Below are 16,152 nucleotides of genomic sequence, written 5' to 3'. Positions count from 1 at the left end.
CAGTGGCAACAGTAGCAAAAGGCCAGATGTCGCCCCATATGGACCGAGGCATTAACTTTGGATGATATAACTGATATAAAAAAAAATACTCTTTACACTCAATTGTGTTACAATGTTGCTTTGAAGTTTTTAGTTAAAATAAACATAGGTCCATCCTTTCAGTGCTTAGTGAACATCGCCAATCACTTTTTATCAACCAAAGGATGCATTATTATGAAAACTTGTATTGCGAGTTGGAAATAAAAAATGCGAGTTGAAATATTAACAACTAGCAATTTTTTGCGAGTTGAAAAAAAAAAGTAATTCAAGCCCTGACTTAGTATGTAAGAACTATGAATGAAACGGGGAAAGCAGCTCAAGTAGCAAATGAGATGAAGCGCTACAACATCCAAGTAATAGGAATATGAAAAAGTAGATGGAATGGATCCGGCCTGACCACATTAGCAACTGGAGAGAAGATCCTCTACTCGGGACACGCCGAACAGAACCATGACCACACAGAAGGAGTTGCCATCATGATGTCCCCTGCAGCCGCTAACGCACTCATGGAGTGGCAGCCAGTTTCCTCCAGAATCATGACAGCAAGATTCAACTCTAAAGGGAGGAAGGTGACCATTATCCAGTGCTATGCCCCCACTAACGATGCAGATGAAGAGACCAAGGAAACATTCTACGACGCACTGCAAACAGAAGTAGACGAACTACCCAAGAGAGACATCACGCTTCTGATGGGTGACATGAACGCCAAGATAGGGAAAGATAACACAGGTAAGGAATTGATCATGGGTACCCAGGCCATCGGAGATATGAACAAAAATGGCGAACTGTTCACAGACTTTTGTGCCTTCAATGACCTGGTCATTGGCGGCAGCACGTTCCAACACAAAGACATCCAAAAAGTAACCTGGATATCACCAGATGGCAAGACAAGACACCAGATAGACGACATCACTATCTCAAGAAAGTGTAGACGCAGCCTGCAGGACACAGTCTCCAAAAGAGAATCCGACGTAGCTTCAGACCACCAACTAGTGATGGGAGTTATCAAGATCAAGCTACGGGCCTTCAGAGACACAGCAGATAGACCTCAGGCTAGATCCAACATCCAAAGACTCAAAGAAACAGGCTTCAAGGATACCTTCTCAGTTTCTCTTAAAAACAGATTTGATGCCTTAGGTATGGTGACAGACGAAATGCCACTGGACGAACATTGGAGCTGCCTGAGGGACACATGGAAAGACTCGTGCCAAGAAGTCCTGGGAAAAGGAGCCAACACTTTTAAAGAATGGCTCTCCGGAAACACCTGGACTCTGATACAAAACAGGCGAGACATCAAACAGAAAAAACAACAACACCAAGAATGAAGATGAAAAGAAAGTGCTCCAGGAAGAATATACTAGCATGAACAAAGAAATAAAGAAAAGTGCCAGGACAGACAAGAGAGTCTTCTTTGACACCCTTGCAACAGAAGCAGAACAGGCAGCTGGAAAGAGAGACCTCAGCACTCTGTACAAGATCACCAGAACTCTCTCTACCAAGACGTCCAACCAAAACATACCAGTCAAAGAAAGCGAGGGACATACTATTACTAAGGAGGAAAACCAGAGGCATCGATGGGCTAAACATTTCAAGGACTTTTTAAATCGACCACGACCCTCAGAGATACCAGATATCCCTCCTGCAGACACTCCACTCAGAGTCAACACCAACACTCCAACAAAAGCTGAGATACAGAAAGCCCTGAAGGCACTGAAAAACAACAAAGCACCCGGACCAGATGGAATTCCACCAAAAGCACTAAAGACAGACTCTTCTATTACGGAAACCATGCTGCTGCCCCTACTGCAGAAAATCTGGGCAGAAGTAAGAATTCCAGCAGATTGGAAAAAAGGACACCTGGTGAAACTTCCAAAGAAAGGAGACCTCGGACTCTGCAAAAACTGGCGAGGCATCATGTTACTGTCAGTGCCGAGCAAGGTACTAACCCGCATCATCTTGGAGCCACTTAAAGATGCAGTCGACAAAAGACTCAGACCAGAATAAGCTGGCTTCAGAAAAGACAAGTCGTGCACCGACCGGGATCGCAACGCTCAGAGTCATCATTGAACAGTCCCTGGAGTGGCAGTCAACGCTGTACCTAGACTTTGTTGACTTCGGCCAAGCGTTTGACAGTGTTGACAGAGAGACCATTTGGAGACTTCTCCATCACTATGGAATACCGCCAACATGTGTCAACCTGATTCAGCAACTATACGAGGGTGCCACATGCCAGGTCATACACAATGGCAAACTGACAGAGAACTTTGAGGTAACTACAGGAATTCACGAAGGGTGCATGCTGTCACCGATGATCTTCCTGCTTGTGGTTGATTGGGTCATGCGGGAGACAACCAAAACAGGTAAGACCGGAATCCAGTGGACCCTGACACAGACCCGGGAAGATCTCGACTTTGCAGATGACTTGTGCCTGATGTCCCAATGCCACGAAGACATGCAGCAGAAAACAGACAACCTTGCCAGAGAAGCAGCAAAAACCGGACTGCAAATTAACCTCGAAAAGACAGAGACCATGGCCGTGAACAAGAAACAACAGAAGCCTATTACCCTAGGGGACAAAGAGCTCAAGGAGGTGGACTCCTTCCCCTACCTTGGCAGCGTTGTGTCAGCAACAGGCGGTTCTGATAATGACATCAAGGCTAGACTCGGAAAAGCCAGATATACCTTCAACACTCTAAGGCCAGTCTGGAAAGCAGCATCCCTCTCTATCTACACTAAACTCCGGATTTTTAACAGCAACGTCAAGTCTGTCCTCCTCCACGGCTCTGAGACCTGGAGAGTCACCAACACTCTGGCCAACAAGATTCAAGTCTTCATTAACAGGTGCCTCCGAAACATCCTAAAGGTCAGATCTATGGACAGACAAAGTCAAGAACACCGACATATGGAAACAGGCAAACCAGGATCCCATCGGACAACAGATCGCAAGGCGGAAATGGAGGTGGATTGGTCGCACCTTGCAAAAACCTCCAGAAGACATCATCCGGCAGGCCTTACAGTGGAATCCCCAGGGCAAAAGACGAGTCGGCCGCCCTAAGACCACATAAAGGCGATCATGTGAGGAAGAAATGAAGAACTGTAAAATGTCAAGGGGAGAGCTAAAGAAAGCAGCCCGAAACAGAGTACCCCGGAGGACTGTTGCCGAGGCCCTATGCTCCACAAGGAGCTCAAGGGAATAAGTAAGTTAGTATTTATAACTGAGTTAGTTTAGTGAATTCCATAGATATGACTAGAACGTAAGATCGCACGATAATTAATATTTAAAAAAAAACTAACTGATGTAAAAATCGGCAGCCTTTAAAGGTAAACATAAAACAAGCAAACTCATGAATTACAAACGTTAACATATTAAGCTTTGAGATTTTAGTTGTTGTTGTTTACCTGTTTGCGGTACATTAATTATATGTTCAGTGTGGTAGTGTGATTTAACCACTTATAATAAGTGAATACGCATTTTTTTTCAAACCTCTTAATGCGACTTACATTCACCAAAAAGGTATTCTAAACCAGACTATGTCAGAGTAAACATGCTGCCAATATTTTAAGCTATATTTTTTTTCACACACGATTTTAAATCGAGAGCGACGCTCGCTAGAAACACGATTGATATGCGCATGCACGTATTTTAAATTATGTTTGTTGAATGTCTGATCGTAGAGTAATAATTTGCTTACTATTTTTTATTGATATTCTGCATCCTTGTTTGTCCAAGCCAAAGGGTATTTCAGAATCTTATACGTGTCACGTTCAACTTTAAACAGATGTACGCAGTAACGTAATGGCTAATTGAACTGTATTTATTTACAAAAGTATAATACATGAAAATAAAGCGCAGTACGCCGGTAGTGTACATTTGTTGTTGTTTTTTTAATGAAATTTATTGAATTTGATCAACTGTAGCAAAAAATGATTACTTTCTAAATAGTTATTTTAGTGAATTTAGAAAAATTATCGAAAACTCAACAAGGAAAACCAAAACCGATTTATCATCCAACACCGGCTAGATCATAAGGTCCTATGTGTCGCCTTCTATGGATACATTCTGATTCACAGTCCCCAAAGAGGGCGTCGCCTTTCCATCAGGTGACGGCGGAGTTACGGTGACGCTGCTTAAGTCCCGCTCACAACCGGCTTCCTGTCTAAGAACGGCTACTTCGATGGCCAGGGAGCGCCGCTCACCCGATGTGGAGAAGGATTCCTCTTCAGAAACAACGATAACAGTGTCAATTTTGGTAGGATCGCAAACATATTGAGGCATTAAAACGTTTGGGTGGTCGGGTTAGTAGGAACTAACATATCTATTTACTCCAAACGATATTAAACGTCATTTTAAAATTAAGACACGAATATCGTATTAAGAGGAAATGTCATGTAAAATGGAACTTATTACATGTATATGCTATATTGTGTCAGAGATCCGTCCAGGAAAATGCTGATGAAACATTTCCTGGGCCCGCATTCACCAAACAATTCTAAGACTCAAGTCATGGAATAAAGAATGTTTTTAATTGAAATTATCAAAACTTGCTTTAATTTTAAGTCAAACATGCCACAAACATACTCTATCACTTAATTCTTCATGTAGAACATTTTCTAAATGGCATAATTACTACTGGTAGACGACATATATTCCAACGCTGTTTGTATATTTCTTTTTCTAAGTCTCTTCTTAATTCTTAAGTCTAAGAATGGGTTGGTTAATGTGGACCCTGATTACTTTTATACTAGAGTTGCGACACCTTAAGGGTTTCGCGTGATGGAATGAGTGGAGATATCAAATCAAATTGGAAAAAAAATTGGTACGAAAAAATATGTGGGTATGAAAAAAAAATAATTTGGGCACGAAAACAAATTTGAGTAAAAAAAAAAGGGTACAAACAAAATAAGGGTACGAAAAACTATTTAGGTACGAAAAAATGGGTACCAATTAAAAAATTAGGTACGAAAAAATTCGGGTACGAAAAAAATTTGACTACGAACAAATGGGTACGAACAAAATTTGGGTACGAACAACTTTGTGTACGAAAAAAAATGGGTATGAAAAAAATGTGGGTAGGAAAAAAAAACAATTTGAATACGAAAACAAATTAGAATACGAAAAATATAGGGAACGAAAAAAATTAGGGTACGAAAAAACTATTTGGGTACGAAAAAAATGGGTACGAATAAAAGTTTGGGTACGAAACAAATTTGGGTACGAAAAATATGGGTACGAAACAAAATTTGGGTACGAAAAAAGTTGGGTACAAAAAACATTTGGGTACAAAAAAGATGGGTATGAAAAAAAAATTGGGTACGAACAAATTTGGGTACGAAAAACATTTGGGTATGAAAAAAATGGGTTCGAAAAAAAAATTGGGTACGACAAAAATTGGGAACGGAGAACATTTGGTACGAAAAAATGGGTACGAAACAAATTTGAGTACGAAAAAAATGGGTACGAATTTTTTTGGGTACGAACAAATTTGGGTACGAAAAACATTTGGGTATGAAAAAAATGGTTAAAAAAAAAATTGGGTACAAAAAAAATTTGGGTACGAAAGAAATTGGGTACGAAAAACATTTGGCAGGGTTCGACATTAACTTTTTTTACAGCCAGACCATCGGACCAGCTCCTCTTAAAATGTACTAGCCCGAATATGATGTCTACTAGACCATAAATGACATAACAAATAAACACAATTGTGTCGTGTAACTGTTTAATCAATTATTTATCAGTAAATAATTAGTGAACACAAGAAAGTCATTTTGATGCAAAGAGTAAAAAATAAAATAAAACTATTTAACAACATAAATTGTTTGTTATAATTTCACTGTTTATCACCAGTTAAATAAATGATGTCTGTACAGCAGGTGACATTTATTCAAGGTCATAAAATTCTGGCCTCCTTGACCACTGTGCTCCATGCAACCACAGCCCTTTTTCCAGCATAATCTGTGTCAGTTTTACCGTCGGATTCTTCTTTATTAACTTATTTGTCGGATGAAAATCCAATCTTGAACAAAGCCATTCTTTAAATAACATTCTCTCGTCTGCTACGCCAAAATGTTTACATTGATGATACCGATTGTCAATAGAAGTCGTAAAAAAATGATGTAAAGTTCTAAGACACTTCAGGAAATCATTAATATTCATGACAACTTGACCAATGGAAACAAGCAATTTCTGCGGGAAGCTCTCCTTCGCGTCTAAAAATAGCGATGAATCATGTGAATTCTCCGCGTTTATATATATACGCTAGTTTTGTTCTGATGTAAATAACGGATACGAGAGTTATTATACACATTAAGAGAAAAAGGTTTTCGGTTAGGTATAGTTATATGAATCAGTATAGATTTGCTATGTCTGACCAGTCGGACAAGCTAGCCCACAGTTTTACTAGCCCGACCACCGATCTTACTAGACAATGTCTGTCGGACGTGCCTTAGTGTCGAACCCTGTTGGGTTCGAAAAAAAGAATTGGGTACGAACAAATTAGGGTACAAAAAACATTTGGGTACGAACAAAATGGGTACGAAAAAAAATTTTGGGTACACAAAAATTTGAGGATGAAAAAAAAGGGTACAAAAAAATAGGTACGAAAAAAATATGGGTATGAAATATTATTGGTACGAATTTGTTTATTTAAAATCAATTTTGAATTGTCTAGCGGGTGAATCGTCTTGTGGGGGTGAATTGTCTTGGGGTTGCTATTAACACTACATGTACTTCCGGCTTATCCACGTGTTTATAGTGAATGCGCAATAAAAAACACCACTTTTTCGTCATGTTATCAAAAACTGGATTTTTCCCAGATATGACGAAAACGCCATGTACATGAGAAATTTCAGCACAAGTGTCGGGCCAGTTTCAACACTCTCAAATCGCTGCTATACGCTGGAGCTTATCGAATTTTAGTCGCCATTATCATTTGTTCAATTGAACGTCCTCAAATGATGACGTCAATATAGCACTCATTCCATAAAAACCAGGAGTCAATGACCCCTGGACTGAAATTTTGAGGAGTGAAATTGAAAAATTCTGGGGTCAATTTTGAAGCGCGTTAATTGTGTTTTTTCTGTATTATTCAATTTTTTTAGATAAAAACATGCTCCAAGAGTTACACAATATCTAAAAAAAAAATACTGCGTTATTAAATAAAAATACCATGATACATAACACAACATATTTTAATGAATTGGTACACAAAGATAAGGACAAAATATCAATAATTTGTGCGAACAATATCGACTTTAAGTTTTTCAAAAACAAAACATGTTCATTTTACAACTTTTATTATTTCTATCACTATACTATGTTTATTTGTTAAAACAATAAATGCTCATTAAAGGGATCTTTTCACGCTTTGGTAAATTGACAAAATTGAAAAAAGTTGTTTCAGATTCGCAAAGTTTCGTTTTAGTTATGATATTTGTGAGGAAACATTAATACTGAACATTTACCATGGTCTAATATAGCCTTTATATGCATCTTTTGACGATTTTAAAACCTAAAAATTATAAAGCGTTGCAACGCGAAACGATTGAATAATTTGGAGAGTTCTGTTTTTGTCGTTAAATTTTGTGAAACTACGAATATTGCTTATATAAGGTATAAAATACGTTAAGTAAGTGTACTTGGCGGAATAGCTCAGTAGGCTAAAGCGTTTTTACTTCAGGACTCTGGCAGGACTCCAGGGGTCACTGGTTCGAAACCTGGTTCGGGCAATGTTCTTTTCCTTTTTTTAATTTTATTCTTGATTTTTTACTGGAGCTTTTACGATCCAATGTTTACATTTATCGATATAAAGCATTTAATGAATAAGTTAAAAAATGCCAAAATCTGTGAAAAGGCACCTTTAAAATCTACTTCATCATAACACATTTAAGTAATTTAAGATATGTACCTGTAGCACCTTTTCATCACATATTTATCTTGTTATAAAACTTATATTATCATCATCCCTATGATAGCTTTTGTACAAAAACACAATCTAAATGCATTGAACATCTAGTATATCTATTACTGTTTATCCGAATACTATACATGTCGGAAATATATACACTTAAGAATGCCTTACCAGTAGTAGTTTAACTTTATTAATCCAAAATTTCCTTGTTGTTATCTGGTTTAACAAACCTTATTTAATGTTTGTTAAATCCAGTTAATGCTATCTCCATTATTGAATCACCATTACTTGTAATTTGAATTGTTGTTGTTGTTTGAATCGCCATTTTTTAATTGAACGCGTGTTTAATGTTAATTTACAATACGTCCGCCATTTACAATGTCAAAGGTCAGACGTAGCAACATTAATTTTGATTAGGAGCACAGGGGGATTTATTACCATGGAACTGGAGATGTTAACTGACTGACACACGGGTTAAATTTTCGATGCGTCAAAATGACGCACGGCAGAAAAAAGGGTTGCGTCAAAAATGAGTCATTTTTAATTTGCTCGCGTCAAAACGCAGGATTCTGCTTCTATTGAAATCCCTGGTCCAATATTTGTTTTGAAGTTAAATATGCATACCGATGTTGATGAAGATTAGACTAACAGTGTGACTTCTGTGGTATAAACATGCATTTTGTTTATTTAATATATTAACCAATTTTGTTAGCTCAAATGACCCAGTGTCAAATTTGGCTGAGATTTAATTTATACAAATCTTCTGACCAAACTTCATTAAGATTTGAGAATAAATTAAAGAAAGCGAAACAGTTTTTCAAATTCAGCCAAGACATCATAAGAACAAATGACCTGACCAAGTTTCTTGAAGGATGCACAGTAAATGTGATTTCTAGAGTGGTAACAAGATTTTACTACAGCCATTGGCCCATATAAGGAAAACTGCTACGCCTTCAACGGCCATGGTTTTAAACCGACAGAACATTTTTAACTATACCCAAAATTAATAAAACCTTATCAAACATTAGTAATTTGAATGACTATACATGTATTAAACACCCCAAAAAACTCATGAATGTAAAATCAAACCCCGTTGTTGTTTACTTTTCAATCCAGTTTGTGAAAAATAAATGGGTTTCTAAAATTTATCGCATGGAAATGGTATATACAATACTAATAATTCAACTTGTCATAAAAAATTTGAGTGCACAATTATACTTACAGAGTATTCTGTCATATCTATTACCTGTCAATAATACCCGAAAGGGGAGTTAGACAGTATACAGTCTTGGCCAAACATGGCCAGACCAACGGACACGTCCTGTAAAATTGTGTAAGGTCCGGCCTGTCTGTCAAATTTACAGGACTGATTGTCCGGTAAAAAAAACAAAAACAAATTCATAGGTTTGTTTATGGCTCTGAAAATTTTCTGAGGTGCAAAAATAGCAATAGCGTCTTTATACATGTGCTTTTCCATGCCAACGCTCTTTCTGCTGACGGAATTTTCCGAGGGCACCTGATTGGTCTATTTATGTGCATCTTACAAATGCGGGTCAGGACGGTCCAAATCCATGACGGCCTAGTGGCTTAACAAGATAATCATAAATCTGATTATTACAATTTAAATGATGCAGATATCAATTTGTGTGGTTTTAATAGCAATAGTAATGTATAATAATGATCATTGTAATTCAAACCGTTATTATCTTAGCTATCAATGTCCACGCGTGAAACAGGCCGGTTGTCATTTATCGAGGCGGTTGTAAGTTTAGGCTGTATTGACCAGACTCATACCTGACATGCGCGCTAAGCATAGCTTAGTTAAAAAAGTATAAAGTACTTTTGTTTTGGAAATTGTTTTTAAGATATTACAAAGAAGCGATTCCTGTTTATATTAACTGTTAACATGCGTTCAGCATTTAAATTTTTTTTTTCTCAACAAGACTAGTACCATGTATGGCGTGTATTATTATTTAACGTCAGATACAAATGTGTGACCTTAAAATTAATACCTATTCAATAATTTTATCATTTTATATCATAAACACCTTGATCCCGGCAATGAAACCAAGTTATTTTACTAACTATTATATTCTGTAGCCAGTAGGTCCTATAAAAAAAGAGCGGGTCCTGTATTTTTTCCCATTTTACAGGACCTTCTGTCCAGTAAATATTTGCCTAGTTTGAATTTGACTGAGCATATATACAGTACACTCCACGCGTTTTCCCCAATTTCCCTCCATACTCCGCGGGTTTCGACCTGGAGGGAGATTAAGAAAATCCCGCTATACGCGGCGTTTGCATGATTTTGGACGCGGCGGTAAACGATCGGCAAAACTGATAAGCCGACGCGGCGGCCCTCGGCGTTGGCAACGCGGGGGAAACTCCGCGTTTTACGAGATAACGATCAATTTAATTTTGTTTGACTTCCTGATTTTCAAATAAAATTACATTTATTACAAGTTCATACATGTACATGTAATATAATATTTACAATTAAAAAAAAACAAGATAGATCGATCCCGACGTGGTTGTAGAAGTAGTTGTTGTTGTATAGAAAACTCGTTGATTTACGACACACAAAACGTCGTCTTTTAACTAATACTTACCTATTAATATAAACACAGTTTGCAACATTGTTTTTATTTTGATAATTTAATCCAAAGTTTTCATGTTAGCAGCTGATTTTCTATACTGAACATGTATACAAATGACCAAGGACCCTACAAATCTCGCAAATCTGTGTGAATTGACAGTTTGACGTAATCATAGAAAAGCCGCTTCCTGTCTAAAGGCATAACTTACTCAAGTAAACACGTTCAACGAATGCATAAGGAATGGTTTTAATTGTCGGAACAAAGTTAATTCTCTGCTCGCTAATGCATTGATTTTCTCTTTGTTTGTAGGCTGACTATTGGGGTTATTTACCCTCGGGACTTCGGTTAAAAACCATTGCCCGAGCACACTGCTTAACATAGAACTCTGCATAAAAAGCCGAAAACGGCCATAAAATGGACAGCCCGATTTTACTGGGCTGTACCATTGGTATAAATATAAAACTTTGCAGTGTTGGTGCGGTGCCTTAATAAAAATCTATTGGTTTAAAAATATATAACCTTTATATGAAGCGTTAAAAAGACGCAGTGCTATACAGTGAATAGGCCTAACGCGGTTAAAAAAGCGGCGTTTTAAAGGTGCCTTTTCACAGATTTTGGCATTTTTTAACTTATTCATTAAATGCTTTATATAGATAAATGTAAACATTGGTTCGTAAAAGCTCCAGTAAAAAATCAAGAATAAAATTAAAAAAAGGAAAAGAACATTGCCCGGACCAGGTTTCGAACCAGTGACCCCTGGAGTCCTGCCAGAGTCCTGAAGTAAAAACGCTTTAGCCTACTGAGCTATTCCGCCGAGTACACATACTTGACGTATTTTATACCTTATATAAGCAATCTTCGTAGTTTCACAAAATTTAACGACAAAAACAGAACTCTCCAAATTATTCAATCGTTTCGCGTTGCAACGCTTTATAATTTTTAGGTTTTAAAATCGTCAAAAGATGCATATAATGGCTATATTAGACCATGGTAAATGTTCAGTATTACTGTTTCCTCACAAATATCATAACTAAAACGAAAATTTGCGAATCTGAAACAACTTTTTTCAATTTTGTCAATTTACCAAAGCGTGAAAAGATCCCTTTAATTGGTTGATGCGTTTATACAACGATGGCGCTGGTTGGCCGAAATTTCTTATTAAGGATTGCCAGTAGGTCAATCCGTTTTTAAAATAGATTTTCCCACGGCTGACTTTGTACTTTTAAGAAAAAGTAAACAATAATGGTTTATATGCAAAAATATAAATGAAAGAAAAAGAATGAGTTAATCCAAAAGAACATGGAGTTGTTTTTTAGTATACTGTACTTATTATTAATTTATATCATTCATATGATGTTGTTATTGTATGTTATTCTTTGTATTGTTTTTTAAGGAGGAGAGAGAGAAAGAATAGCCCAATTTTTATAAGTAAAGATGGTGAAAACACACATACTGTTGTATGTGGCAGCATCATTACCAGACCCACTGTTCAGTATATACTGCAATGGGTTTGTTGGAGTCTTTAGACTTTGTGATCTGTGGTTTAAAAAATTGAATCCAAATAGGACTATTTTAATATATTAATTATAGAAAAAGGAATACACAGATGTGTAATATGTTTGTGTAACAAAATAATAATATTTGAGGGTTTTCCAGATCACAAAGTGGTTGAACATTGCCACAATATTTGTTTGCAGGTTATTCCATTGATTGCTAAAAGGTGGTAACTATTGAGTTGATAATTGCATTTAATATTCACAGTTGTCTTCTTGTTGCGTCGACATTCTAAACAATGTTTACACGTAATTATGGCCCAAATCGGCAGAGTGACATTCACACATGTTAATCCCTTTTGTCAAAACATCGCAGACAGCAGTCTACACAATAGGTCAGTAGACAAGCTTTGCGTGTTTTCATAACGTCAAACACTTAAAATCCAGTTCCGCCCAGATGTCTTCTTTATTCAGTTTACAGTACAATAAGTGTTTAAATAATTACTCTACTAAAATACCGTAACGATAAAGATTCGGCGTGTTCGATTTGAAATTATTTTAGAGGAAATATCAACTTATTCGCGATATAATTTCGTTAATAAATACTAAAGAAACTTTTAACCGAAATCAACAAAATTCAATGTTCTCTGCGCTACAAAGTTTGTATAAAAAAAATCAATACACGCACGCTTTGCAGGAGTATACATTGTACCTTGACCTTGTACATTGCAGCATAATTTTCGCGCGCTTTTGTCGGGAAATATACGTGTAACTGTATATTGGAAGCATTTGTAAACGTCGTGTTAACAATTAAAAATCGTAGTGTGTTTCGGATTACTAATTATTATTCTCATTTGGAAATTTTACGGAACATTTATTCTTGTGTCATATATGTTATGATTTAAATATTAATTTGTCAAATGTATTATATTCATTCATATTGTAGACGTACCTGTGAATTAAAAAACATGATTTTTATACGTATTAATTTTCTATACAATTATCTTTTTTATACATGTACTACAGTATTTAAACAATTTATTATAACAATGTTTTTATTTTTTGGCATGCCCAGTAGCACACTGCTAACGCGGCGTTGCGCGGCGATCACTGATAAGAACGGAAAGTGTCTGCATTTACCGACAAGCCTAAAGTAATACACGCCGCGGGAATTAGCGAACGCGGCGTAACGCCGAGCGTTTTATCGAGTTCACCTCGCTCTTCCAACGCCGCGTGAACACTCGCTAGCAGAAAAAACCCGCGGAGGGAGCGCGTTTTTTGGGGAAAACGCGTGGAGTGTACTGTAGATAGATAGAAAAACCACACCCTGCACATATTACAGGCTTTTGTATTGCTGATATTTAATTTCTTCTTTGCATATTCAATTGATAAAAAAACTCAAATGGATGTCTATTCTTAGTTTGCTGTCTTATTGTACACTCAAATTATAAATGTTTCTTCAATGATTGAATTTTCAGAAACCTCATTCTGTAAAAGAAATTTTCAAAGTTATTTGGTTAAAGCCACACACTTTGAAATGAAATACATGTTAATCAATACATAAAGATGCAATTTGAAGGTGTGCAAAATTGTCATTAAATCTACATGTATAGCCTTACATGTGTATATTCTAATTGGCATAAGTAAAATTAAATCTATAGCCTAGTTAGAAAGTAATATATTATTGTTTAAATGGTACCGCTTGGATGGAACCGAAAGTAGGATTTGTAGACATATACGTCTATTTCGACAAATGCAATTATTTTTAAGTTTTAAAGCGCAAAAAAGATTGATTTCTACCTTGTAATCACCAGATATATTCTAAATGGCAAAGATAAAAATATGTTTATTATTTATACATAAATTTACTATGCCATGCAGTTAATTTTTAGGTGTGTGGCTTTAAAGGGATCTTTTCACGCTTTGGTAAATTGACAAAATTGAAAAAAGTTGTTTCAGATTCGCAAATTTTCGTTTTAGTTATGATATTTGTGAGGAAACAGTAATACTGAACATTTACCATGGTCTAATATAGCCATTATATGCATCTTTTGACGATTTTAAAACCTAAAAATTATAAAGCGTTGCAACGCGAAACGATTGAATAATTTGGAGAGTTCTGATTTTGTCGTTAAATTTTGTGAAACTACGAAGATTGCTTATATAAGGTATAAAATACGTTCAGTATGTGTACACAGCGGAATAGCTCAGTAGGCTAAAGCGTTTTTACTTCAGGACTCTGGCAGGACTCCAAGGGTCATTGGTTCGAAACCTGGTCCGGGCAATGTTCTTTTCCTTTTTTTAATTTTATTCTTGTTTTTTTACTGGAGCTTTTACGATCCAATGTTTACATTTATCGATATAAAACATTTAATGAATAAGTTAAAAAATGCCAAAATCTGTGAAAAGGCCCCTTTAAGTCATTTACAAAGTTGAGCAAATATAATCATTTTTCTAAAAATAAATCATCCTCTGAAGCCCCCACTGAGATTCAAACTCAGACCTCTTTCCTCTGTGAAGGAAAGTATTCTATCTTGAAATACAAGGGCATGTAAGAGGAAAGTTAGCTATTTTAAATCTATCAACAAATAGATTTGAACAATATTTATATGTTATTAAAATATGCAAACAGCCCATATGTTTATTTTTCACATGACATTCAAAACAGAACAGACATCTCTGAATCTGCAATACATTACATTCTTAAGTGTTAACAAGGTAAATGTTGACGACTAACAACAGACGACAGACAAAAGGCGATCACAAAATCCAGAGCTTAAAAGAATTTACGATACACGAGATACGTATTTCATACTTTACAAGAGCGAAGGAGACATAAAAAACTTAATTTATTATTAACAACACGCTTACCTCAATTTTAACTTTAACCCAATGCTTTAAACAATAAGGTTACAATGATATGAACTTCCATTTTCTGTTCTTCCTTCCCTTTCTCATAAATTATTTAAAACCACACTATTTTTTAATAATAAAAGTATTAAATGCTAACCATTCTGACCTTAAACACAATATAGGAAACCGTACATCCAACTTGTTGTCATTAAAGTCCAGAGTTTACATGAAATTATGTTACACGAGATATGTATTTCATACTACACTACGCGACCCGTGATTTTTGCTGCAATTCTCGCATCACCGCATGTACATGTAACATATATGTATACATTTACATTATACATTGCAATAATAAAGCTTTTGTTGTTGTTGTATACAATGGGCGTATTAGCTAAAATACTCCCGTTCCGACATGAATTTGATGAAGTAATGTCGGAAGCTTTAACGGCTCCAAATTAATATAACAGCGCAGAATGATCATGCAATAATTATTGAACATAACATGTAAACATTATTTAATTATATTCCAGGCCCGAATACACTACCACTTTTCAAATTCCATATTGTTGCCATATACATGTAGCACTGTCTAAATTGAAAGTTGCATAGTGTTTCGTCATTGGTCGGTTATAAATACCTTGTTCATGGTTCAAACAAAAATCTCAAACCTAAATTCAAGCACTTTTCAATGACTTTTTAAGGCCAAATTTTCATTTTCAAGGCCGAGAACCGTATGTTAGTTTCCTTTAAAAAATGTATTTTCAAGCCAGATTAACACAGTATATACCATTTATTTGCTCTAACACATTAAACTAATTTCACAATAAATCATTTGTGTTATTTCTAATTATTACATACACATAAATGTCATCCATCCTTAACTCAATGAGTCTCACATATGTATTTACTTTTTAAAGTTATTACAAACAAACACACTGTCTCTTTATATGCTCACATCAAACAGACTAGTTCATTTCATTTAAACAGAAGTCAGTTACTATAACATTTTGTATTTCACAGAGCTGTTGTTGTTAATGTCTGTTTTAGATTGCACAGATTTAACGATAGCACCTTCCTGTTTCACCAAAAAGCACAATGCAGGACCCCTGTTTGCTTCTCAATTTCATGTTTTCTTTGTGGGTTTCCCCTTTATCGTGGCTTTTCAAAGCGCTTTCACCCATTCCCCCCGACACCAATGGTCTTTATATAGACCCAACAATGTGCTTTTCAAATGTCATTTGTTTTCTGTTCCGATGAACA

General features: G+C 36.0%; 2 protein-coding genes across 2 annotated transcripts in view; one reads left to right on the top strand and one right to left on the bottom strand.

Annotated features, from left to right (window-relative positions):
• LOC127876439 (probable protein phosphatase 2C T23F11.1) overlaps positions 1 to 15,143 on the bottom strand; it is a 64,792-nt gene extending 49,649 nt beyond the window's left edge. Inside the window, exon 1 of the mRNA XM_052421724.1 lies at positions 14,908 to 15,143. The gene's annotated coding sequence lies outside the window, so the exon portion shown is untranslated. The remainder of the gene's footprint in view (positions 1 to 14,907) is intronic.
• LOC127878448 (craniofacial development protein 2-like) lies at positions 516 to 1,364 on the top strand. Its single transcript, XM_052424973.1, has one exon. It carries the CDS (start codon positions 516 to 518, stop codon positions 1,362 to 1,364), a length of 849 nt encoding a protein of 282 aa, XP_052280933.1.
• Positions 15,144 to 16,152: the final 1,009 nt, after the last annotated feature.

This window comes from Dreissena polymorpha, chromosome 4 (assembly GCF_020536995.1).
Source record: "Dreissena polymorpha isolate Duluth1 chromosome 4, UMN_Dpol_1.0, whole genome shotgun sequence".
Taxonomy (NCBI): Eukaryota; Metazoa; Mollusca; class Bivalvia; order Myida; family Dreissenidae; genus Dreissena; species Dreissena polymorpha.
Note: the sequence above shows the minus strand (reverse complement) of the source record. Positions and strands in the feature narration are given on the sequence as shown.

Bases quoted from the DNA above. Each gene is read 5' to 3' on its own strand.
- LOC127878448 (XM_052424973.1), top strand. From the start codon at position 516: ATGATGTCCCCTGCAGCCGCTAACGCACTCATGGAGTGGCAGCCAGTT.